This window comes from Fibroporia radiculosa (genome assembly GCF_000313525.1).
Source record: "Fibroporia radiculosa TFFH 294 genomic supercontigs, scaffold2950, whole genome shotgun sequence".
Taxonomy (NCBI): Eukaryota; Fungi; Basidiomycota; class Agaricomycetes; order Polyporales; family Fibroporiaceae; genus Fibroporia; species Fibroporia radiculosa.
The window spans coordinates 12,560-36,945 of NW_012133373.1; the positions used below are offsets into that span (position 1 = coordinate 12,560).

General features: G+C 53.0%; 10 protein-coding genes across 10 annotated transcripts; 2 read left to right on the forward strand and 8 right to left on the reverse strand.

Moving 5' to 3' along the window:
• Window positions 1–2,721: 2,721 nt before the first annotated feature.
• On the reverse strand, window positions 2,722–3,556 carry FIBRA_04409 (uncharacterized protein; the record flags this gene model as incomplete). Its single annotated transcript, XM_012326210.1, has 2 exons — window positions 2,722–3,335; window positions 3,541–3,556. 2 exons carry the CDS (start codon window positions 3,554–3,556, stop codon window positions 2,722–2,724), a joined length of 630 nt encoding a protein of 209 aa, XP_012181600.1.
• A 119-nt stretch (window positions 3,557–3,675) lies between these two features.
• Window positions 3,676–4,720, forward strand: FIBRA_04410 (uncharacterized protein; the record flags this gene model as incomplete). Its single annotated transcript, XM_012326211.1, has 2 exons — window positions 3,676–4,582; window positions 4,635–4,720. 2 exons carry the CDS (start codon window positions 3,676–3,678, stop codon window positions 4,718–4,720), a joined length of 993 nt encoding a protein of 330 aa, XP_012181601.1.
• Window positions 4,721–5,036: 316 nt separating this feature from the next.
• FIBRA_04411 (uncharacterized protein) lies at window positions 5,037–5,744 on the reverse strand (the record flags this gene model as incomplete). The annotated part of the gene is made up of 3 exons (XM_012326212.1): window positions 5,037–5,116; window positions 5,185–5,467; window positions 5,541–5,744. 3 exons carry the CDS (start codon window positions 5,742–5,744, stop codon window positions 5,037–5,039), a joined length of 567 nt encoding a protein of 188 aa, XP_012181602.1.
• Window positions 5,745–6,350: 606 nt separating this feature from the next.
• Window positions 6,351–7,519, reverse strand: FIBRA_04412 (uncharacterized protein; the record flags this gene model as incomplete). Its single annotated transcript, XM_012326213.1, has 9 exons — window positions 6,351–6,511; window positions 6,568–6,659; window positions 6,716–6,736; window positions 6,791–6,865; window positions 6,916–6,987; window positions 7,038–7,052; window positions 7,103–7,153; window positions 7,208–7,317; window positions 7,379–7,519. 9 exons carry the CDS (start codon window positions 7,517–7,519, stop codon window positions 6,351–6,353), a joined length of 738 nt encoding a protein of 245 aa, XP_012181603.1.
• Window positions 7,520–10,174: 2,655 nt separating this feature from the next.
• Window positions 10,175–11,377, reverse strand: FIBRA_04413 (uncharacterized protein; the record flags this gene model as incomplete). The annotated part of the gene is made up of 9 exons (XM_012326214.1): window positions 10,175–10,335; window positions 10,396–10,487; window positions 10,539–10,559; window positions 10,615–10,689; window positions 10,742–10,813; window positions 10,874–10,888; window positions 10,945–10,995; window positions 11,052–11,161; window positions 11,225–11,377. The coding sequence occupies 9 exons, from the start codon at window positions 11,375–11,377 to the stop codon at window positions 10,175–10,177; spliced, it is 750 nt and encodes a 249-aa protein (XP_012181604.1).
• Window positions 11,378–13,264: 1,887 nt separating this feature from the next.
• FIBRA_04414 (uncharacterized protein) lies at window positions 13,265–15,621 on the reverse strand (the record flags this gene model as incomplete). Its single annotated transcript, XM_012326215.1, has 6 exons — window positions 13,265–13,839; window positions 13,906–14,055; window positions 14,123–14,205; window positions 14,259–14,443; window positions 14,544–14,717; window positions 14,785–15,621. The coding sequence occupies 6 exons, from the start codon at window positions 15,619–15,621 to the stop codon at window positions 13,265–13,267; spliced, it is 2,004 nt and encodes a 667-aa protein (XP_012181605.1).
• Window positions 15,622–15,972: 351 nt separating this feature from the next.
• On the forward strand, window positions 15,973–18,648 carry FIBRA_04415 (uncharacterized protein; the record flags this gene model as incomplete). Its single annotated transcript, XM_012326216.1, has 6 exons — window positions 15,973–16,414; window positions 16,464–16,555; window positions 16,614–16,725; window positions 16,776–17,143; window positions 17,191–17,502; window positions 17,554–18,648. 6 exons carry the CDS (start codon window positions 15,973–15,975, stop codon window positions 18,646–18,648), a joined length of 2,421 nt encoding a protein of 806 aa, XP_012181606.1.
• Window positions 18,649–19,117: 469 nt separating this feature from the next.
• Window positions 19,118–19,533, reverse strand: FIBRA_04416 (uncharacterized protein; the record flags this gene model as incomplete). Its single annotated transcript, XM_012326217.1, has 4 exons — window positions 19,118–19,205; window positions 19,258–19,310; window positions 19,365–19,442; window positions 19,507–19,533. 4 exons carry the CDS (start codon window positions 19,531–19,533, stop codon window positions 19,118–19,120), a joined length of 246 nt encoding a protein of 81 aa, XP_012181607.1.
• Window positions 19,534–20,273: 740 nt separating this feature from the next.
• FIBRA_04417 (uncharacterized protein) lies at window positions 20,274–21,921 on the reverse strand (the record flags this gene model as incomplete). The annotated part of the gene is made up of 3 exons (XM_012326218.1): window positions 20,274–20,755; window positions 20,811–20,973; window positions 21,031–21,921. 3 exons carry the CDS (start codon window positions 21,919–21,921, stop codon window positions 20,274–20,276), a joined length of 1,536 nt encoding a protein of 511 aa, XP_012181608.1.
• Window positions 21,922–22,031: 110 nt separating this feature from the next.
• On the reverse strand, window positions 22,032–24,309 carry FIBRA_04418 (uncharacterized protein; the record flags this gene model as incomplete). Its single annotated transcript, XM_012326219.1, has 12 exons — window positions 22,032–22,281; window positions 22,330–22,412; window positions 22,465–22,565; window positions 22,637–22,719; window positions 22,782–22,923; window positions 22,978–23,064; window positions 23,117–23,398; window positions 23,471–23,541; window positions 23,594–23,679; window positions 23,738–24,016; window positions 24,084–24,191; window positions 24,253–24,309. 12 exons carry the CDS (start codon window positions 24,307–24,309, stop codon window positions 22,032–22,034), a joined length of 1,629 nt encoding a protein of 542 aa, XP_012181609.1.
• Between the last annotated feature and the right edge of the window lie 77 nt (window positions 24,310–24,386).

The window sequence follows — 24,386 nt, forward strand, 5'->3', positions numbered from 1 at the left end:
CCAGGAAGACCGAGCAGCTTTGAGATAGGCGCGATCCAGCTCGAGCCTCCACCGCTACTCGTCGAGTCAGCCCCGCCCGCCTCCGCCGACGCGGCCTTGGCAGGATGCAGCGCCATATCGCTGACCTTGTCAGCCACTGTTGGGTCGAGAATGACGTCGTTCAGCGTGACACGCATTTGGCCCATCTCAGCGAACATGTCTTTGAAGAGCTTGAAGAGCGTCCGCAGGTCGCGGCGGGAACACATCATCGTCGCCCTCTCGTCCTCCAGGAACGCGCGGAAGTGCCCACGCAGTGTCGCCGCCTCGTGTAGAATGCTGTTCACCGTCGAGCGTGAGAGGTGGCTCACGTCCGCACCCAGCAGACGCTGTCGCTTCAATCGGTTCGTCAGCGTCAACGCGTCCGCCTGGTTCATGCGATTCAGGAGCATCGTCACTCGCTCCAGGAGCGCGCTGATTGCACCCGTCTGCCCGTCAGTCAGCGATGAGGACTCGGATCGGCCGTCGTGGGGCGTGCTTGTGGACATGTGGTCGCCAACTGAACGGGGCGCGAGGAGACCGTCGCCACTCCAGATCCCGTCGGTCTGTACACCCCTCGATCGCATAAGCGATAAGAGTGATTTCCGAGCCAAACCAGCTTCTGGAGACATCGGCCGCCCACCGAGCTGGCTCTCTTCATCGTGTTCGAAGCTATAATCAGACATAGAGTAGTGTGTCCGCGCGAACGATGTCCATTTCGTTTCGGAGGGTATGAGGGAATCAGTGGGCGACAGCGGTCGTTGGGTAGTTTCTGGTGTAAGTGGCTCCTGTAATGTATTAAGCGACGTAAAGAAATACGTTACAAAAACACTCACAAAGCCTCGCCGTAAAGTTCGCTCTACACTCGCAGCGCGCCGAGAGGACATGGCACCAGAATTCCGCCGTCGATGCCAGGACTGTAAGATCGAGCCCGATGGGGCCGTTCCGACTTGGAAAGTAGGCGACGATGGGGGCACTGGTTCCTCCCCGCTGTTCATGCGTTTATGTCGCCAATATGACAAGTCGTCCGCCCGCCGTTCTTCCACTTCCTCCTGCAAATTGCGCACATCCTCCCGCGCCTCGGCTAGTAATTTCTGTAGTTCTGTACTATCGCGCTTCAGCGCCTCGTTGTCAGCCACGAGAGATTCAAGGATTGCCGTGATCTCTATGTCGTCTGTCTTGGCAGCGAGTCCTGATTGCTGTGCACAGCATAAATTCCATGAGCAGATTTCGTGAGACATCAGGACTGGGACCGACCGACTGTTGCAATTGCGCCAGGCGCTGCCGAGCATCCACGAGAATGTCTTGAGACAGACCCCGACGGTGCTGGCGTTGTATCTCCATATCGTCCCGAAGCCGCTGAACCTGTGCTTGCAGTTTGGCTTTCCAGAAATCATGCTTTGCTCATATCTCACACTTGCAGGACGAACTCACCACACTTCTCCTTCAGAGGATTTATGCGTGCCTCCAGGAGCTTTGTTCTTTGTGTTGCACTATCTCGCTCTTGCTGGAGATCATCTCTCTCCTGCAAAGACATCGCAAGACGATTCTCCCACCCTGCAGAACGCGCTTGTTGCGCAGTCAATCGCGCGATATTAGCCTGTGCTTCCTGAAATTCCTCAAGTGTACTCTTGATGGAAGCTTCTGCGATCTCATTATTCACGAGAGCCTGGGTAAGACGCTAAAAGCCTGCAGTCAATACGACGTATTCTCGCGCAAGTTGTACCCCTACCTTCTCCAGAACGGCATTCTGAGAAAGGATTTGGTAAGTGTCCTCCTGGAAATAGCTCGCAAACGTACCTCTTTGACCAAATCTGCGATGCGAGCGTCGACCGGCTCCTCCCCGGATGCCGGTGGCGATTGGGAAAGCGACTGTCGAGCAGAGTCAAAATGGACCGAATAAACAGGAGGTGGAATATTGTTCGGTACTTCATGTCTACGCACGTATGCTTCGTGCCTTTCAAGGAGTGCTTGACCGACCTCTTTATCGCGCATCAGCTGCCAGAGCCGTCGACCGAGGATGACAGTGAGACCGACCTGCGCTTAGGACGAGTCGACTCTCCATCTTGGACTTCCACGACGACCACGCCTTACTTGTCTCGCAGTCTTCTTTTCCGCAGCAGCATATGGCGATATAGGGAGGCTCTGGAGAGGACACGCGGGAGTAATTGGACAAGGCAAAGGTGAGGTCGTCGATCGTCTTTGTCGCGTGTCGGAGACTCGTGGACATGGGTGAATTGGGTGTTGGTGGCCGTGGCGGGAAGGACATTATGCACTGTAGGGTACAGCAGGATAAATAGACGTGTGGGCAGGCTCAATGGCAGCAGTTGGGTGTGAGACCAGCCTCTCAGCAGCCGCTATAGTCGAAGCAACGCGTGTCGACAACAGTGTTCCGCGTTCATATAGTGGTTTCGCGAATGACGAGCAGGCCGTGTCTAGCAAGTCTTTCGACTCAGAGGTCGAGTGCAAGAGCAAAGACGAGTTTCTGAACTGGTCCGAGTCTGCGTTTGAGCCTGGCTCGATTATTCAAGCGACAATTTAGCCCGGCGCTTGCCGCCAGGCATCTCTCAAAGGTCGCCGCCCCGTCCTCGCCTCGTCCTGACCTCATTAAATGACTTCCACACCGTTCATGTCGACGGAGAACCCTTTTCGTGCTGCTCGAAATACCGGAGACTAATTTACACGGCCAGGACGTCTCCTTCTGCACTATACACCGCGCTGCTCGTCCGCCAACTTCTCGATACCGCTGACGATATCCGCTACATTGGACACCGCACCGAAAATGCCCCCTTCCTTCGGTATCATGTCGACAGCCCCTTCGTGTAGGCGGTCCATGCTCGCACCCGTCGCGTCCTCCACGAGCAGGCAGTCGAATCCGCGGTCATTCGCCTCGCGCATCGTGGAGTGCACGCATACGTCCGTTGTCACCCCACACAGAACCAGGTTCCGCACGCCGCGCAGCCTCAACAGCAGCTCAAAGTCGGTGTGCGCGAATGCCGACCGTCCCGGCTTGTCCACGACGGGCTCGCCGTCGCGCGGATAGAGCTCGTCCACAATGTCGTGGCCGCGCTCCCCGCGGATGATGAAGCGTCCGAGCGGACCACGGTCACCGATGCCCAGTCCGCTTTCGTTGTTCCGCGACCGAAACAGCTCGCGCGAGGAGAGGGTGGATAGATCCGAACGGTGTCCCTCGCGGGTGTGGTAGATGGGATAGGAATGTTTGCGGAAGACTTCGAGCAATATTGCGATCTTTGGTATCACTGCGCGAGTGCCTTCTACTGAGCCTCCTTGATAGACCAAGTAGCCCACCTCGGAGCAGACTATGCGGTAAGGGAAACGACATCAATACACCACTATTGGGCGACAATATGGGAACTTGCAGTCGTTCTGCATATCTATCACTACCAGGGCTGTATTCGAGCTACTGAGGGAACTATCATGTGGCCAGCTGTAAGGTCTAGCTTGAATCATTTAAGCAGAGCTGTGAGAGATCACTGTATCAGTACTCAAGATACAACGACCGACATAGCAGCGGAGACATTGACTGGAGTCTTCTGGATATGGTTCGATCGCGTATCCCCGCACGTGACCGCGTTCTCTCGTGACTGGATTGACGTGATTGGCCAATCTACATTCCTCTTGCATTTTCTCTGTTCTCTCATGGCGCAGACAAGCTCGCTGCCAACATCCATCGCAGGCTTCACGCCCATTCCAGTGTCCTATTCGCAAAGCTCGATCCATATACTCTATGCACGAGCTCACACCGGGTCTCACAAGCCAAAATCAAACGCGAAAGGGAAGAACGTCGACTTGCCCGATGCTCGGACACTCTTTCTCGTCAACGTCCCTGTGGATGCGACGGAACGCGAGTTGACTCTATTCTTCAAATCCTGTGGGACCGTCGAAAGGATAGTTTTTCATGGTGAGGGCGATGGAGCGGAGGTGCCCGAGGAGGAGAGCGAGAGCGAGGGGGAAGGGGAGGAGGGAAGCAATGCAGGCGAGGATGCCGACGACACGGCGCCCGAAGAACGTCCCCGGAAAAAGAGGAAAACGGGCAAAGACGCTGTCCCGCAGATCGTTCCTTTACCGTCCGTTGAGCTGAGAAAATTTCGGTGCACAGGCCGCTCCGCGCACATCATATTCCTGGACGACACGTCGCTGTCACGCGCTCTCCAGCAACCATCGAGGCCGAAGCCATGGCAGATCGACCAATCCGCCCCGATGGGATTGTCACATTACAGGGCTTTGTACGACTCCCTCCGGCCTCCCCTCGATGTCGTGAGAGCACATGCAGACTCATATATGGAGCTCTTCGAGCATGAACAGGCGAAGAAGAGGCAGGAGAGTAAATATCGGATGGGCGAGGCGGTGGTGGATGAGGACGGCTTCACGCTGGTCACGCGTGGTGGTGCGTACGGAAAAACGCTGGGAGGAGGGGTAGGCGTGGCAAGCAAGAAGTTCCAGGGCAACACAGAGAGTGGCGGAAAACGGGCAAGGAGAAACAAAAAGGAGAAGGGAGAAAATGACAACTTCTACGCGTTCCAGATACACGAGAAGAAGCGGCAAGGTGCGTTCCGCAGCTATTAATATATGGATGCACTGTTTAGCTCTTGATACAGAACTTATCGATCTCAAGAGGAAGTGGGAGGAGGACAAGGCGAAAGTGGAGAAGTTAAAGCAGTCAAGGAAATTCAGACCATACTGATCATGGGTCTCTGAACACCATAACTATCTGGCCCATACTCACTAACTCACATTCCTATGTACTAGTGGGATTTTGGAGCCCACTGAAAGATGCGGACTACTTGCCCACGAGCACTATCATTCTTGGCGTCTGGATTGGCATTCAACAGCCATCAAAGCTGCGGCTCAACGCGAACAGCAGGATCGGTATCAGGCCACGGATAGGTGACAGAACATAGATTTCTTGTACAGTGTCGAGCAAACTAATGTACGGTTAGTATAGTACACACAGCTTGAGTCCTACCAATGTCAAAAGCGATGTTGGCCTCTTGCCTAGTCTACGCATCGTACCCCGGTGGTGCGTCGTCGGGAACACCCGCAGAATAGGATGGACCTGCTTCTGCAGGCGTGTAAGTCGCTGAAGTCAGGCAACAAGATTTCAGCGCTTAGCAACGCCCTACCAGCAACCACTTTACACGGACTCACGCAGTGAATCATGCTCATCTGCCATCTGACGCTTCATGTATACTGCTCGCTCTCGTGTCTTCTCCAACACGCCTACGAACTCGAACAACCCCTTGTCCTTGAAGCGGATCTCGGCCTTCGTCCCATCTGTCAACCCGCCCTCGGGGGCCGGCTTGATGTCTACGAGGAGACTGTTCGAGCCAAATATTGGCTGTTCGAACCTGGTCGTCAGGAGCGATGTGAGGGAAACAGAGAGCGATTCCAAGGGCGATGACTTGCTCGTGCCATCGGACACGAAGATGAGCTGGAATCAGAAGATGACAAGCCATAGGTCGTCAATATGTGGCTGACTTGAGTGACGGAAGACGGCGACGCACGCGCTGGTCGGTGAGCCACAGCCGGCCGACATCCTTCAGCTTCTTTGCGCCGCCTGAGCCTCCTGAGTCCGCTGAACGCGATGGTGGCGCATCTGGGACGGTGAGACTGAGCTCTACACCACTGTCGACCGTTCGAATGGTGAGCTCATGCGGCAGAGGGATGGGCGACCGAGAGGGGCTGAGCATCGCATAATTCAGAGCCATGTTGCAGAGTTGGTCGAGTTGGAAGCCTAGGAGGTCGTATCGTCGTGAATCAGAGCCGTCGTCGTCGTACGAATCATAAAGTGAATGTCGCTGAACATGCTCGTTCCGGTTTATAGCGCGCGGCGTGAGAACCGTGGCGGTAGCATCAGAGGCTTGCCATCGCGCTCACGGGCACAACTGAGCATCGGACTACCACATCGCGTTGCCTGGCCGCACACACCGGAGACCGGAGTGAGCTCCAGGCTCTCCTCGACGCTTCTCGAGAGCGGACACCAGAAAGTGCGGAGGTGCGTGGTATGGCACACCAGGAGGAAACCACGAGGATCCATATCCCATCACGTACCTTTAATTTCCTGCGCAGTCCTATCGCGTCCTTCGCGGTAGCGATAATCGTACACGGATCGATTGAATGCGCTCGACAAATACAGTACTAATTAAAGCACAGAACTCGGACACAGACCAGCGTGTGCCGTGCGTGGCTGATCTACACCCATTTTCCTGGTGGCCCAGGGTACGCCCCCGCCGGACACACAATCTAGACGTGAAGGGATAGGACGACAAGAACGGCCAAGGCCAATAGTACAGTAGTAAGATACGAAGGTATCATCAAGCGCTCTGCGGCTCAGAGTACGCGAGCACGACGGGCGGGATGCGGATCATCTCAAGCGTTGATGCGCTAGAGTAGAAGCCAGAGAGCGCGCCGTAGTAGGCCCCCGCGGAAGCTGCAATGCCGAATGCCCCTCCGGCCGTGTTGAGATGAGGGTTGGCTGTAGCAGACACAGTGTCAACATCACCAGATTTATTTCAGGGGCAACAGGCTTACGGTGGAAGCAGTTTCCAGACAGGCAGGCGAGAGCAAGGACTGTCATACCCAACGTCCACACAATGGGAGCTGTCGTCCGGAGTGCCCCAATACTGATACAAGAGGTAAGAATCACCCCACACGGTCGAGATATCCAAGGGAAGCTCACCAGAATACACCAGTGATAAGGCTGATTGATGCCCATTAGCCAGCATGTTACAGCGAAGAGAACTATACTACTGACCACCAGATAGCTAGGTAGATGCCGATGGCGTGAGTGAACTCTTCAGTGACTACACCATTGACGGAGTACGCAGACCTACTCTGAGATCAGCTCGTTTATTTTTGAGGATAGCAGCTGAAACTTACGCAAGACCAACCTGCGGAAGGTAGAGTGCACCGTAACTGAAGTTGAAACCTCCGTATGCGGTAAAGACCGTTCTGAACCAGGATCAGCACGACACGTCGTACTGTGAATGTGTAAAACTTACGCCGCGAAGGTATTGCTACAGAACGCAGTTAGCAACGCATTTCGTGAAGACGCTGAACAACCTACCCAAGGTAAAATTCTATCAACCCGACCAGCGTTTGCGATATACCACCAAAGCTGCATATGATTGTCAAAAAATTATGCTTTTGTGATTCACGGTACGAAACTCACAACACAGCGAATACGAGGACCAGATTGGGCGTGGTGACGCCCCCAGCACCCAATGTCAGCAGGGACGAGCACAGGAAGACGGTGCCGTAGGCCAACATCCCCAAAGGGGCCTACAGCATAGGAGTGTTGGATGAGTAAATGTTGGTCACAATATAAAGTCTTGTTACTCACCGGGTCAGCGATCTGGCGCTGCTGAACATATTGCACTGGCTCAGGACGACGCTCGCGGGTGGAGTGCTCGCGGTGCTCGCAATAGTAGCTATCGTTCCGGGTCAGGACAGTGACCCCGTCGGGCTTTTCATTCATAGACATAGCAGGATCGTGTAGAGGGAATGACAGACTCGAGAAAAAAAGGGTACAAGGACTCGGGAGATACCAGGGCGGCGGACCAAGAAAACGCAAATCGTTCTTATACTCAGCCAAGACGCTGCTGTCTGTAGCGCGCTCCCGCCCGCGCGGGTGATACGACTAACTAGGTTTGACCTGCACAAACGCGTAACGCGGACGCGGAGACCAGGTGGAGATGATGGTCTGGAGCCCAAAAATGAAAATTGGCTATTCGGTGCGTCCCACACCCCTGCGTACCTTACTGCCAGCCCTCGACATCTCGGTGTACGCGAGTGGCGCTGAGACACCGCACTACCGGTACGCGTCGATCGAGACGTCACCAGGGCGGCTCAAAATACGCTCTGAGACATGGGGTCACCTGTCCAGCCTTTGCGCATCACCTGCTCTGCGCCGGGAGTCACCTGGATAGGGAGCCCCGCATTTTTGTAAATTTAGCGGAGTGGAACGATCACTCCTTGGTCTCCGTGCCTAGCTTCATGTTCACTTGTGAATCGGTTCGACCTGAATTTTCCTCGTTTGAGAGGCCGCATGCCTGTTCATCCGCTATGCAACGTCGCCAATGTCCTCCAATAAAGACTTGCGGCGGCCGTAGATTAAAATATGAGCATCTGGCAACTGCGTTTAGATCCCTTGAGATCTCGTTTTGAAAATAGTGAGCGATGTGGCTCCTGCAATCATGTATTGAGCTGGAGTTTGACAACCAGGACTCGGGGTCGTGGAGGAAGCTAGGGAAAGCCTTCAGACCCTGGCTCAATACATTTGTGCACTGCGCCGCCAGTCACACCTCGATGAATTGACACCAATGTCGACAGTTAGCGGCCCGCCATCAAGCAATCGAACCCACTGGCAGCCAAGCCATCGAAGCATCGCCAGTCAGGGGGTCCGCCGGCAACGGGGGCGGCCAACCACAGCTCAAGAATAGGTCCTACGAATCAAAAATGACCGTTGTACCCGAATGTGTAACCCAATACCGTGCAAGAGACGTCCGTAATTCTTCAGGACAGATCTGGCCCGCTGTGAGCAATGCAACGAATCTAGAGTCCAAACATCAAGGTTGCCCAGCGTGCTGAGCAACGAGCTGAGGATGCTTGGACGGCGGTCGGACATTCCTTGATATGGGAGAACGCAACCCTTTTTTGGTCTAGGAGGTCTCGGTAGTCCCATACCAAGCCTGAATGCGTTCACGTGGGGCGGCACCTAAGTTTAAGATCAAGCGGGAACGTTGCGCTAGCCAATAGACGAGTCCGGTTCTTCGAGCTAAAATTAGACAGTAGTGCGGGGCTTGTATCAATCTGCCCCAGATGTCTCGATGAGGGCGGAGTGCGGGGCACGCTGCAGCGGCGGCCGCAGGGTCAGACCTTTGCTAATGGATCTTAGTCGCACTCGACGGCTGCGGGAAAATACGCCGTAGTAACTGGTCTATGGGTATGTTGCCCAGATCAAGGTGGGGAGAGAAATCCGGGGTGGCCGCTGCAGAGTGTAGAGTAAATCTTCCTGCGCAGATGTCAGGAGATCGAGTCAGTGGAAAGCGCCCACTCAAGAGCCAGTGTAACGGCCCGGTATCGTGAGACGAGATGTGCGCATGAACCCCGTCTCATAAGCCTCATTACTTTCTGTGGACTTGAATGAGGAGATAGGACAAGTCTTAGGCAAGGCCAGAGTTCAGTTGCATGCAATTGAAGCTGTAGCGGTGTGAGAACTTGAAGACGTCCGCAGCACTCTACTACGTACAAACGATCCATATCTTTTGATTTTGTCACATACGCGTGAAGCCCTGAGATATCTCGTGAAGGAATGTGCTCCTACACTTCTGAATGGCGAGGACACTCACCGCCGTCGCCAGTGCACCCGCGTGTGTGAGATGGTGGCATCCAATTGGTGAGCAGCTAATGCAATGTGGGCACTGACGTGTCAGAAAACCAGAAAAGTGATCAGAAAGCTGTTCTAAGTCCTGACAGAATAGATATTGACTGCGTTGTCTAGTCTGATATTCCCACTAGTTTGGCCAGCTGCCGGCATATACACGCGTTGAATTCTGGCCACACCAGGGCAGAGTCACTGGCGTGGGAAAGCAGCGGATGTCATCAAATTCAATGCGTGAGGCCACCGCCGCGTTCCGGCCAACTTGAACTTGACCCTTTCTTTCGGATCTCTACAACAAGTCAGCGACCCGGATCTTTTATCCTACTGGGATCAGATTTCGGAAAATGTGGACAGATTTAGGATACTGTATGGTCAAGACTTCTGGAAATGGGTTGATTGTCACATGCATAGAGAAACATATTCAGCTCGACCACGAAACGATGAAACATTTGTATTCAATCCTGACATCCGGTGCGCGCAGGTTCATCCGCTGGCTTATAGAATGGATAAATGACGAGGTTAAACAGAAATGAGTTGATGGGATCGATTGAATGCTCTAAAATACATTAGAATCATTGCGCAGAGCCCGTGAGGACAATCAACGTGCTCCACGCACTGCGGATCCGCGCATACTTTCCCGGGAAGCCAGCCACATGCCAAGTGAGTATGTCCCTCCGTTGTCATAAGATCGACGTTATGTCAAAGCAACAACAAGAAATATACATGGGAGACGTGAATCAGTATAATAAGACGGTATCATGCACTCTGAGGGTCGGAGTATGCAAGCACAACTGGTGGGAGGCGGATTTGTTCAAACGTCGATGCGCGAGAGTAGAATCCAGAAAGCGCTCCGTAGTAGGCACCTGCAGTTGCCGCGAGACCAAACGCACCGCCTGCTGTACCGAGGTGAGGGTCGACTGAAAGCAAAAGAAGGTATTCAGTATGGATAGCTTGAAACAAGGAAGTGACAAGCCCACCGTTGAAGCAGTTGGCAGACAGGCAGGCGAGGGCAATCACGGTCATTCCCAATGTCCACACAATTGGGCCTGTTGTTCGCAGTGCGCCAATGCTATTAAAGTTCAGTATTGTTAGACGAGCGAGTTTTGCATTTTTAACTCACAAGAACAAGCCGGTAATGAGGCTGTGGGGAATCCGTGAGCTCCATGCAGCTATACATTCCGAGCCATATTACTTACCACCAGATTGCGAGGTAAATACCAACGGCATGCGTGAATTCTTCCGTCACAACGCCGTTAACGGAGTATGCGGACCTATAACAAAGTGAGTCATGTATCAAAGCATGCTACAAGCGTTGACACCCACGCAAGACCAATCTCGGGTAAATAGAGTGCGCCGTAGCTGAAGTTGAAGCCCCCGTATGTGGCAAAGACAGTCCTGAGAACGGTCGATTTAACCTCTGGACTTGTGACTGTCTCGTGAAACATCTAGACTTACGCTGCAAAAGTGTGGCTGGAATATATGCTTAGATCAGTACTGACCAATTGACATCGATTGGCTCTACATACCCAAGATAAAACTCCCACATCCCGACCAATGTCTGGGAGATGCCACCATAGCTAGGGGAGTCTATCACGAAAATTTCCAGATCGACAATTTACGGTGCAAAACTTACAACATTGCGAAAACAAGGACCAGGTTGGGCGTCGTGACGCCACCAACACCCAACGTCAGCAGGGACGAGCACAGGAAGACGGTGCCATATGCCAACATTCCCAGGGGCGTCTAGCATACCACAATGACTCGGTGAGCTCCTTAGTGTAGACGATGAGGCTAATTTGCACATACTGGGTCTCCGATCTGGTGCACCGGCGCAGCAGGCTGTGGGGGTGCAGCCCGAGGCTCGGGGCTCGTAGGGTGACTGAAGTAGTGGCCGTTGTTACGGCTATCACCACGGGTGAGCACAGTGACGCCCTCAGTATTCCCGGATTTTTCAGACATAGCGGAGCTGGCTGGAAAGGTAATCCCGCGAGGCGGACAAGGGGAGGACAAGGGCAGGGAGGGGATACCAAAGCGACTACCAGGAAGAAGCAGTGTCTTCTTATACCGTGGCCAAGACGCAAAGCAAAGAGCCGGTTACACGGAGCCACTAGTCCTTATGAATGCTCGCACGGTTGATGGGAACGTGGATGGGGCTGCAGACCGTTCATCGTGCGGGCCCAGCAGCCTAGAAGGAAGATTTCTATTAGGTATGTGCCCCATGGTTAGCGCTCCTACGATTCGTGCTCATAGCGTCGTTCCCACCGTAGTATGAAAAAGGAATCATGCTCGTGTAGCCGAGAATCCAGCGAGACCCGAGCACGAAATCCCGGTGACAGTCCAGTCAATCGTAACCCGGAATGATAGCTGAAAGCAGATAATCACAGTGAAGATGTCAGGTTAATCTTTCCGCTCAGCGTGCAGTTCCTTGGGCAGATATCGCGGCTCGTGAAGATGCCCCCTCTCTTTCCGGCCTTTGCACCATTGTTGGGCGGCATATCTGATAACGACCGTGAGTTCGTCTGCGAGAGGGCTACGTCTGCACTCGCACACTGGTCGGATATGCTCCAGTCCCATCATTTGAGCTGCCAAGCCCCCAACCGGACTTCGCCTCAGGCACGGGCACATTGTCTCGCCGATAGTTTCAGGAGTTCCGTCGTGTCAATGGCGGAAATTTCACTGCGGGATCTCAAGGCGAGGCAATGCTCTGCTGTTGCGAGATGTCCCGGTTGGGATCAAGGAGCTAATTTGGCAGTCACATCCCAAGGTTGGGGACCTCGTACGCGGTATCTAGATCGATCCATGCAACAAGCTAGGACATCCTCGGAGACGTGGTGTAGTTCTTCCGGCCACCTTCGACCCCAAAATACTGCAACCGCCACGGGACCCAAAGGTGCTATGTATGTCTGCAAGGACCGTCTGGTGACTTGCGCAAATCGCAGTAAACGGTCTGTATCCGTCGTTGATTGTGTCGCGCCTCATGGTAGCCGCGATAGCTGGGAAAGCGGTTATTTGGCATCAGCTCGTCTGCGCTCGATGACGCGGCCGGTAACCGGGAGCGCACCTAGTCTTCGATCTTTCTAGATCAAGGCTCGCTTGATCCATGCAATTCAGTTGGCAGAGGACCGCAGCCGCGCCATCGCGCCATCGCGACTCTTCAGTGGGAATTAGGCCTCACGCAACCCCCTTCGTGTGTTGTTCTTCCTTCTCACACTCTTCGCACATCCCACCATGCAACCACCCATTTTCTCACCGGGAGCTTTACAGCCCATATCCATGTGCCATCCCAACGGCTGCAGGCGGCAATATGGGATCCACCGTGAGTGTCAACACTCACACTGATGAGCGGTTGATAGAGCGAAAGAGGATAGGCTCGTCGATTGCCAGTGGTATACGTGCTATGACACTTTCGATGAGGGCTGATTGAATACCTTTGCCTGAATTTATGATTACTCCACGTTGAACAGTAAAGCCCAAGTTCCTTCCGCTGTCTCGGATTTCTGGTGCTGAAAAGATGGTCTATTTACCAATATCTGTACATATATCCAATAGGGGTATGTATGGCTACCTGGCGCAATGGTAGCGCGTTTGGCTTCGATTGCCGACGGCACCAAAAGGTTGCAGGTTCGAGTCCTGCGGTGGTCATAATGTTTTTCCGCTTTTACTATTTTACTCTAGCTACATTTTGTTCCAGACATATGAGCTGTTCAATGCCCACCTGTACATATGTAATATTTCCAGTTGTACAAGTTTAAAAAGAGTATCTGTTACTCAATTATAGTGCAACTGAATAAATACATAACCGATCCTCCATCCCGCCTCGTGCTATCGCAAGCCACACCAGTCAGTCTACGTGGAATCATACTCGTGGTCCTCCCTATGAAACTCGCACGGCTTAGACCCGATGGCAACCCCCTCCCCTGATATAAGTCGGCGAATTTCCATACGATCTGTACCAGGTACCGGTACGCGTACACATAGATCGTCCGTGACATCGTCGATGAAATGCCATTCACCGCACACGCCTTCCCCAAACGGATGCGGGAAAAATTCGTCATCGTCCGGCGCACCTGGCTCCCGGAGGAATGGATGTGCCAGCGCACGTCGCGGCTGCAGGCGACGGGTTGACTCGGGATGCATGGCCTGTTCCACGAAGTCCAGCGCGTTCGCAATATCAGCCATATATGCCTCCGCATCGGGACGCTCAAAGAAAGTAGGAGAAGAAGACCTCGCAGGAGAGTAGCGGGTGGATGACGAAGATGAGAGGGGCGGCCCAGCGCCGCTCTGCGACGATTCGGAGTAAGGATAAAAACGTGGATCAGGGTCCCGCGGTTCACGCAGGGAGGTATTTTGGCGTTCCACAAACTCGCGCCAGGTGATCCCGTCTTGAGTAAGTGAGGGGACATTGCTCTGAAACATACGACCTAAAAATCGAAATCAACAATGAATTACTATAACTGCTGAAGAAATCTGGAAAAATGGGGTCATACTGTGGAGAGTTGCAATCCTTTCCATTTTCTTCTTACCAAAGATGGCGGCTAATTCCATAAGCGCCTGGACATCGTCGCTGGAATGGAATAGGGGAAACTTCCCGGTAAGAAAGAACAGAAGGATCATTCCGGCAGACCAAACATCGATGGCTGAGGTTGCGAAAAATCAGGATGTGAGAAAAACCACCGTGGATATGTCTTGGCGTGTGGCACTAACCACCTGTCTGCTCGCCACACTTGAACAATACCTCAGGTGCGCGAAAACCTCTAGTCCCGGCACGATTGGCTTTCGAAGGTGGGCTGGGGTGTTCTCGGATGAGTCCAAGGTGGCTCGGCCTCGGGGATGAGCTCACCGAATGTCCTTCTCGGGGTAACCAATCTTCTCGGATGGCATAGAACTTCTTATGCGGGTCTCTTTCTGCATACGCCTGACATACTCGACGTCGTATTCTGCCCGGTCACGAACGTGCCCATGAGGGTGTTCTCGAGAGGGTGCCGTATGAAGACAGGCCCCAAGGGTGGGCCCGCGTTCCATTCGCTGCGAAGTGGGTCGCAGAAGAGTCAGTGACAGTGCCACAAAGAAGATGTGCGCTGTCTGGAGAACCAAGCCTCCTTGTATGCGAGAACTAGGCACTTACGCACGCGAGCCCAAAATCGCACAGGGTGCCTATGCCAGTGCGAGGGTCGAAGAGGAAGTTCGCGGGCTTGACATCGCGATGAATGATACCTCGCGCGTGAATGTCGCGCAAAGCTCGGAACATGCAGCGGAAATACGCTTTAATCCCTTCCATCGGTAGAACGCGATAGTAGTCCTTACAAGGACGATGAAAGTCCGTGATCAGACTTCCTTGGAAACACGCTGAAGAGTGCAACACTCACCCTGAAGTCCTCATTGCGGTGGTATGGCATAATGGCGACAATCTGGTCGTGTTGGCGGAAAGCTGTGATTAACTGCGAAACATGACGACAACCTCTACAATCCTCCATAATTGAAATTTCATTCCGTATTCGTTCCGGCCCACTGGTCACGTATATTCTCTTCACCGCCACATATACTTTACTTTCTTCGGGTCGCGGCGTAGACTGATAATATGCGGAAGACGAGGGCGAATGGAATCCATGCCATGGCGTATTATCCCATTTACTGTGATAGCCGAGGTCAATGGCTTTGTACACGGATGAAAAGGTACCGGTGCCGAGCCGGTCGACGATTTTGTAGTCCGGGGAAAGCTGAGGTACAGTCTCTTCGAGGTCAGCGATTTCCTCTTCGATTTCCTCCTGCTCCTCGCGTGGCTTCAAGTATAGGGTGAGCTCCTCATTGGATCCATCATGACCGTCGTGGTCAATGCCTTCCATTCCAATATCGTAGTCATCGTCTTCGGCCTCGAGGGGATCGCCTGTATTGAAATCCCCGTCGTCGTCGCTGAACATGTCGCTGTCCTCGTCTTTCCGCTGTAAAGACTTGTGGGCGTATCGTGGTTTCGGTGCAGACCAGTTCGAATTGGGGTATAATTCAGCTAAGTGCGAGTGGTATTGTTCCAATTCGGGAACATTGTAGGCATTGTGTGGATCATCAGAAGAGTTGAGGTTGTTCTCAACCTTGTTGCGTTCCTGTGCTTTGAGGTACTGGCGTCGGTAAGCTTTGTTGCGAGAATCAGAAGATGGGACTTCGAGAGGATTGGAGGAATGCTGCGACAGTAGAGCTGCAGTGGCCATACATTCAAACAAAAGTGATGATGGTTCAACAACGAGTTGAGAGACTTCCGGCACAAAATGCTAAGAAAGAGAGACGGCACAGTGTAACGGGTCCCAATAACCAAGAGTTTAAGAAAGCCAGAGGTGTGCTTGATTGCGAGTGGCTGCAGCTGGAGCGCCTTGGAGAAGTCGCGAGCGCGACGCGTCGACTCCAACCAATCACGTGAAAGGTCAACATCTACCTCTTACAGGAAAGTAGGAGGCAAAAAAAATGACCACCGCAGGACTCGAACCTGCAACCTTTTGGTGCCGTCGGCAATCGAAGCCAAACGCGCTACCATTGCGCCAGGTAGCCATACAATGGGGGGGTCCATGTTGTTTTATGATTCACCTGTTGATCTATTCGCTGCTGACTGTCGCCCATTCGCCGTGAAGCGGCTACGCTGGGAGCCATTTTGTAAACTCGACCTCGAACTCGCTGATGTCGTCAGGCAAGGCGTGAGTTTGGCGCAGATGCACAATCTGGACGACTTTCGCTATCTCTGCCTCGAATTGCTCTCTAGCTCAGCATTTCAGCAAATATTACCCCTGGTCTTTGTCCTCTTCCTCCCTCTCCTCGTGCTGACCGTCAACGCACACCAAGCCTCAGTCATCTCATCTTGCTACATGGTGTTGGACGCCCTAGCTGGTGTATTACCTTGGAACTGGTTCGAGGGGCATTCCACTCCGAGCTCCAGTCCCGAGAAAAGAAAATCTAAGAAGAAACATGTACGCTCACGAGCAGAACAGGTCGAGCAGGAGGGGCACAAACTCGGTATGTATAATACCCGAGGGCACTTAACACAACATAATCTATGTCACAGACCATATACATACCAATGGTTCAGATGAGGGCTACTATCCTGGACTTGTTAATATTTCTGGGACGTACTGCTTCATGGACTCTACACTACAGGTGCGCGGAGTCGAGATGCTGTACTTGTGTCCGTGCTGTACTTACGCGAATGTCGCAGGCCATGGCCTCGTTGTGTTACTTACAGCCATACATAGAAGAGATACACGCGAAGGCCGAGGCGCTCGATGTACCGACGCCCGTTGTCGATGCCTTCCGGGATCTGCTATTGAGTAGGTACTGTGCAGCATTTATGAACCATTCTATTTATCCGTCGTCTTAGGATTAAATATGCCGACTCGATCTCCCCACGCTATGCGTCCCATTGACATCATTAACGCACTTTCGAATCACTCTCATGGGAAGCACAACTCATTGTTCTCTTCACGTGAACACCAGGATGCGCAAGAGCTCTTTCAACTTCTGTCGGAATGCGTCAAGGGCGAGGCTATTGCTGTCGATAAAGAGGGACATCGTGATCGAGGGCTAGGCGGTCTTGCTCACGCCCAGGGCTCTGCAAGACGCGAAATTGGTAAGAGCGTATTCGATGGGTTGACTGCGAACAGACGTAGCTGTGTGCAATGTGGTTACACGGAAGCCGTGATGCATTTTGCCTTTGACAACTGGCAGCTCTCTGTTCCTCGTTTGGTGGTGAGTATGCATTGTCCACATGTATGCGTCGGCTCATGGTAATGTAGGGCCACTGCCGGATAGAAGACTGTTTAGACGATTACACACGTTTAGAGGTTCTCACTGATTGCATCTGTCGGAAATGTTCCATGCTCGCAACCTACAACCGGCTTGAGCAGGAGGCGGAGAAGCTCACGGAGTCGGCACACGCAGAGCATGATTCATCATCTTCGAAGAGGAGGCGTGCACGTGAGGCTCGGAAGCTTGTCCAACGCGTGAAAGCTGCCTTGGATGATGGTCGGATCGAGGAAGACATCAAGGGGGTGAAGATGGAAAAGGTTTTCAGCAAGGCATCTACCAAGCAAGCCATGATTGCACGAGTATGTTCAGATCTTCTCACTCCCACTTCGTATCTGAAACCAATCTTCTAGCCACCACGGGTTCTCGTCCTCCATCTCAACCGATCCATGCACTACGGTCACTATGCCGCCAAAAACACATGTAGAGTCGTCTTCCCCGAGATCCTCGATCTCACCCCTTATACCACCTCTGGTCAGTTGTCCACCCTTCCTTCCGTCCCCATTTCCACGCCGCCTCCGCCCATTCCTCGCTGTCGAACTCCCACACCTGCCACCTTTGCTACTCCCCGCACCTTATACCGCCTTGCCGCCGTCGTGTGCCATTATGGTGAGCACTCCTTCGGACACTATGTCTGCTTCCGCCGTAAGCCCCGTCCTCCATCAATGGGCACTTCCCGCTTCGTTCCGCCAAAATTAGCGTGCCTCCCCGGATGTGAGTGCGAACAATGTGAACGCTATGGAGCTGTCCGCGATGATGGAAATAGCCCACCACAGCATGGCTCTGGTTGGTTGCGGATCAGTGACGACAGCGTACGTGAGGTCGGGATTGAGAGCGTTCTGCAGGAGAACTCGGGAGCGTTCATGTTATATTATGAACGTGTTATGATGCCGCGGCCGAGCATCTATTTGTCTAACACGCCCCGCAGCTCGGAAGAGACGGTGCGTCCAGAAGGCGTGTATGCGAATGGATCTAGCGTGTCACTGCCAAATGGTGATGGAGATGCGAGTGAGGCAGAGCCCATGAAGCCCATCCCGAGGACAATGGGTCCGAGAATCATCCAAAGGGTTTCTGCATCCTCATCAAAGAGCCATTCTATGTCCCCTCCCGGACGAAGTATCATCACCAGCCGATCATCTCCCGCGTCGCTATCAAAGCCCAGCCAGAAATCGAATGGACATGTCCCAGGCGCTGATGCAGCACACGCAACGTCACGCCCCCCTGTAGATGAGAAGTCGGTCCTGAACTCGTCATCGGTTGAAACCCGGGGTGATACTGTCCCGGTACGCTCTTCATCTTCCTCCAAGCCCCAGGCGTCGGCGCCGACATCGTCACTCCTCCCCGCCAGGCCAGTGGTCCATCATACCGCCATCCCCTACCCACACCCCATATCACCCACAGCTGAGTCTCCAATTTCTCCAGCGAGGGCAGTAGATCTTCGCGCATAGCGTTCATCCTGCCCAGACTTCGATTTCCGTTTTTGTATCAATAACCATTGCCATCGCGCTACCCTCTCCCAGGAATATCCGTACACCCCACTACTTACACTATTTACACGTTTTGCTGTCGTGTTATGTATTGCCCTCCTCTCATATACTGATATCGGTCTTGTCATTTGGAATCAACTTGAATACATTTGTCGCTTCCGGATAATAACCTCGCAGTCTCGTACACATAGATGTCCTAGAGATTCGAACGCAAGAAAGCAGAAGCTTGTTCCTCCAGAGAAAAGACAGTCGCGTGAATATATACATACTGTACATGAACCCCACCCATCAGCCGTACCAGACGTCGCGCTGAACTACATCACGTACAAACGGTCCAGGACATAGTAGAACCCATAGGCTAATGGCGGCACGGCGAAACTCGACACAGCTTGGATGCAAGTCGAGGAAAGAGACGATATGGACACGGTGGTCACCAGTAGACGTAGCGCTCCACTGTCCGCTGCTGCTTTGGACGCGTGTAGGAGATAGTGCGAGTTACGCGGGTCACGGAAGGATACCTGAAAGACCTGTGAACACATACATCCTCTTGGGAGGATCACGGTCACATACCAGGCAGTATAAAGTTCCCCAGGCTCTAGCTGGACTTCCACAACCTGGCGCCCCTGAATACGATACATCAGTAGTTAGAAACAGCAAAGAGGCAACAGAGTACTTACGGCATAGTCGAGGCGTGTGCCAACTACAAGCCCTTCTCTCCTTCCGCTAGGGTGCTGTACGGCGACGATGTCTCCGGGCTATTGTACGACACCAAGTGATCATGACGCGGGTATCATCGACAATAAGACAGAAGAGACTCACGACGATCTCTTCACTAACAGTAGACATGGTGGAGACTCGAAGGACTTACGTGGGATAGGCTGGGGCTGGCGGAGAAGAGATGTAGGAGAGTGTTGTGGGGGGGAAATTGGAAGAAATGGGCAGCTTTTATAGATGTGATAAGATGGGTTCTACAAAATGTTTCCAAGCGAGCTCATGGGCACCATGAGGCAGCATCCAGATCACCGTCGTCGGCTTGTGTAAGCTGAGACAGTTTATTGCCCATTGTCCTTGTATTTGAGCACTCTTCCATGACCAAACAGTCATTCTAGATCTGGCTTGTTTGTACACCAAGTTTGTTGTACTCTCGTGTTGGCCCCGCCAGGCGGAGAATTCGCATACTTGAAACTTGGAACCCTCCGACACTTGTTACAATCGAAGCAGCCAGAAGATTTTATGTAGTAACAGCCTGCGTAGACCCAGATTGGACATATCCATAATAGTGCATGGTACAGGTAGCGCCACCCTGCATACGTCAAAAGCACGCACCCAAGCCTCGCGGCTTCAAGAACATAGTCCATGCGTTAGTGAGAGGCGATCACAACAGACGGAAGCAAACAACTCGTGTCGCTGGCAGTGCTGTGCGAGAGTGGCTCTATGATTGGACTCTGAGTCGACGCTAACAACAAAAACGCGAAGAGCACGTTTCGGGCACGTTGCGGCATTGTAATTTACACCATGCAGCTAAATGCCCATAAACACTACAATTACAACTCAAACATGTCTAATACGATACAAGTCCACACATCTCATCGTCCTCGGAGAGCAGCCCACCAATCTCGCAGCATATCGCGTAAGCTCAAGCTTGTGGCAGTACCGCCTGCGGTTCCTTCAGTCGACCTCCCCTCGCCCTCCGAGTCGTCCTCGCCGATGCCGGCTCCCATCCGCATGCCCTGGGCGCCGACTCTCTCAGCAAGGCCCTGGAGGATAGCCTCCGCAGAATCGCGGTAAGTCCTGTCTAGCTCCGTCCTACGCAAGTAATATGCCCTGCGTACGGCATATGGCGCCAGCCCGTTGTACTTCCTCACCAGAGCATTGACCTCCTCCAACGCCTGGTCGTGGAATGCCTGCTCTCGAGCTTCCCACTCCACATCTCGCAAAGAAATGATATCAGTGAGGGTCAGAGAAGGAAGCAGTGCGGCTGGCTGATTAGTTGTCAGCATCCGTATCGCGCGCCTTGTCCACGACTGTTTGATCAACTCCCGGAACGACGCTATGGCAGATTCCAGTTCTGCATGAGTGTTGATGGTCAGTACAGGTCGGCAGATGGTTCCCGCGACACTCACCGCCCTGAATCTCTACCCAAGGAGGAGCAGCGCCCTGGCGCTGGACGATACGGTTCATCAAGAACTCCTCTCTAGCGATGAATGGATTTCTATCTTGTACTGTCGAAGCCAGAGGTTGTCCCCGGCCTCTAATCGTCTTGAAGAGGCCTTCTTGGCGAGCCCGCTATAATGCAACGGTGCGTAAGTGATCAGGATCGGCGACACCAGCAGTGACGCGTACTTCAATTCTATCTTCGACGAGATTTGCCCAGCCCTGCAAACTGGCGGGATTGAGCCGTTTCTGAATGGCAGCACCACCTTTGATCCCCAAGCGGTAGTCGAGAGTAGACTCCCTCGCTCTGGATAATCTACCGGCTTGCTCAGTCCGCCGCCGAGTTTCCCTCTCCTTCTTCGCCTTCTCATCGAGACGGGACTCGGGCGCGTTCCGTGTCGATACATTTGGAAAGTGGCCGTAGCGGATATTTGAAGTAGCATGAGAGGGTACCTTGAAGGTTGTGAGCCATGGCTTGTGTCCTTCGACGGCAGGCAACAGTGGCTCGTTAGGTAGATACCGACGGGGAGCCTGCTCCTTGGCGTCTTCCATCGCAAATGTGTCGTTCGTGAGCGAGCTTGATCCTTCTGGAAATGAGACTTTCGGAGGAGCTGCCTTCAGTTTCTCGTCTGCAGTCCTAACGGGTCCGCCACGCAGCGGCTTGTACTTGTCGACCAACATGCGGAGCACTGCATCCTGCACAGACTCTTCTCCAGTCCAGTTCTCATTCTGACCCTCTAGTGTAGGGACCCTGCTTGTCCGCGCAGGTGTCTGCGCTTCCTCAGCCTCCTCTCGCGCTGCATCCTCAAAGAGCTTGGAACTCGCGCGATGATCGGATTCAGTACATTTCGCTGCATTTCTCGAGAGAGATCTCGACCGTGCGCCGTATAAGACTGCGTACTTAACAGACAGAGCGTTTCGTATGTGTGGGAGAGGACGAGCAGCAGGGGTCATATAGGTCGTGGTCAAAGATAAGCCAGACTTGCGGCCATCGTCTATGTGATCGGAGCGCTGAGATGATTGATAAGATTGCGAGTCCGCACCGGACTCGGACTCAATGAGTGATAAGTGTGATGGCATGGTGAATACATTTTGCACAAAACATACTCTTGTTATCATAATACATCAGTATGATCAATACATTCTTACTTTCTTCACCAACACACTCATCTTCCCCTCCTTCGTACATCTTATGCCAAGTTAGACGGATAGAGATAGTCTTCCAGCCCGACAAAGTTCTCCTTGATACTGCGCGCAGAGACAAAACGGTAGAATATGGACATGCTTCCCGCTTTGTCGTTCGTGCCACTTGCACGAGCGCCGCCAAACGGCTGCTGGCCGACGACCGCGCCCGTGCACTTCTCGTTGTAGTAGACATTTCCGGCGGAGTTGCGTAGTGTGTTTGTCGCGAGAAGGAGCGCTTTGCGATCCTGGGAAAAGCTATCGTAGATGTGAGTAGGTTAGATGCAAGACCGTCATGAAGCGTACATGGAACCAGTAAGAGCGTATGGCGACGAGGTGTCGATGAGCTCCAACGTCTTCTCGAAGTCAGCGTCTTCATACACGTAGACCTGTCAGTGGTTTGTTTAGCGCAAGGCAATCTGCGATAACGCTAGCGCATACAGTGAGCACAGGCCCGAAGATTTCCTCCACCATCGTAACCGACTTGGGGTCCTTGCTCAGGATGACAGTCGGCTGCACATAGTACCCGACAGAGTCGTCCGCTATAATGAGTACATCAGCACATCAACACGAGTATCTGCAGGGGCGCGCGAATGCAAGGAGTTCTGCTTACCAGTCCCACCAATCAGGATCTCGCCACCTGACTCCTTGGCTTTCTTGATATACCCAGTAATCTTGTCAAAAGCTGGTCGTCCACTACGGAAAGAGCAGCGCGCAGTCAGCGTATCATTTGAATTGCATATGCAACCGCGACATACATGACAGGTCCAATGAAGTTAGTGAACTCCATTGGTGAGCCCACTTTGAGTTTGGCAGTTTCTTCGAGAAGCTGGTCCTTGAACCCAGAATTCCAGATGGAAGAGGCCACATATAAACGCGATAATGCAGAGCATTTCTGGCCTGAGTCCCGATGTTCAGTTCGAAGGGCGTCTCCTTTATGTGCATGATAACTACCTTGGTACTCAAATGCGCCACGAATAGTTTGCATTACAGCGTTCTTGATCTCCGCTGATGGGTGGATGATATGAAAATTTTTTCCACCTAGGGTAGAGTCAATACATGATACCGAGGTCTTGACCCGAGTGATACATACCGGTTTCGCCGACAATTCTGGGGTATCCTTTGTATTTATCAAGGTTCGCCGCGATGTCTTTCCAGAGCTTCTTGAACACAAATGTACTTCCCGTGAAATGCAGAGCAGCAAAGTTCGGGTTCCCAAGAACCTGAGCGACCACTTCCTCGGCAGGCCCAGGAATAAACTGAATGACGCCCGGAGGTATTCCCGCCTCCAAGAATATCTGGTGTACAATGTAGTTTGAGTACGTTGCAGCGGGAGAGGGCTTCCACACGACTGTGTTCCCGACAAGGGCAGGTGCTACAAACAACCCCAATTTCAGCAGAAGCGATCGGTTGGATCAGAAAGTGAACTTGCCGCCGGGAAGGTTACCACCGATGGCGGTAAAGTTAAAAGGTGAGATCGCGAACACAAAGCCTTCCAGGGCGCGATATTCAACCCGGCTGTCCAGAGAACTCGTTGGTAGTGCAGACACAAAGACATCATTGCACGCACTTCCAGCATCCTGGCGTGTTTTGGGATGGTTGCTGCGCATACAGCTCCTCCACATACTTCACACCAAATCGCAAAAAGTCTGTAAGCTGCTCGCCGAGGACAGTCAATGGGACGGATGGACAAAAGAGATCAGATAAGCGTCACCTCCGCCGCAGCGTCGATTTCTGCCTGCCAGGCATTTTTACCCTGGCCAAGGATAGTCGCTGCCATCAGCTTGTAGCGATACTTCCCGCTGACGAGATTCGCGGCTTTCAAGAAGATCGCGGCGCGGTCATTCCAGGGCATCGCCTCCCAATCCGCCTTCGCAGCGAGAGCACCTTCTATGGCAGATGATACGGTAGCTTGGTCCGCTTCATGGTATGTGCAGAGGTGCTTCGCATGGTCGTGCGGCATGGGCTGCTTGGCCAGTTTGCCGGTCTTCACCTAGAGCCCGCCAAATGAATTGCATAGAACTGAGAGCGACGATTCGGACGATACTTCTGGTACTTACTGTTTTGCCGTTCACGACGCAAGGAACTTCGAATGGCAGCTCCTTCTCCATCTGCGCGATGGCAACCTGGAGGGCTCTCCGCTCCTCCGAGCCCGGAGCATAGCTCCTCTGCGATTCAGGATACCAGAAATTTCTCAGCGCTGCAATTCGCATTTACAGATTTACCTACCATGGGCTCGTTGGAGACGGCGGGGACCTTGAATGCTGCGAGCTGGGGTGTAGCCATGGTAGAGATACGCGTCTCCTCGCTCACCGACTATATGCGGGCTCAATGGCGTGGGAAATGCACCTTCTAAAATAAGG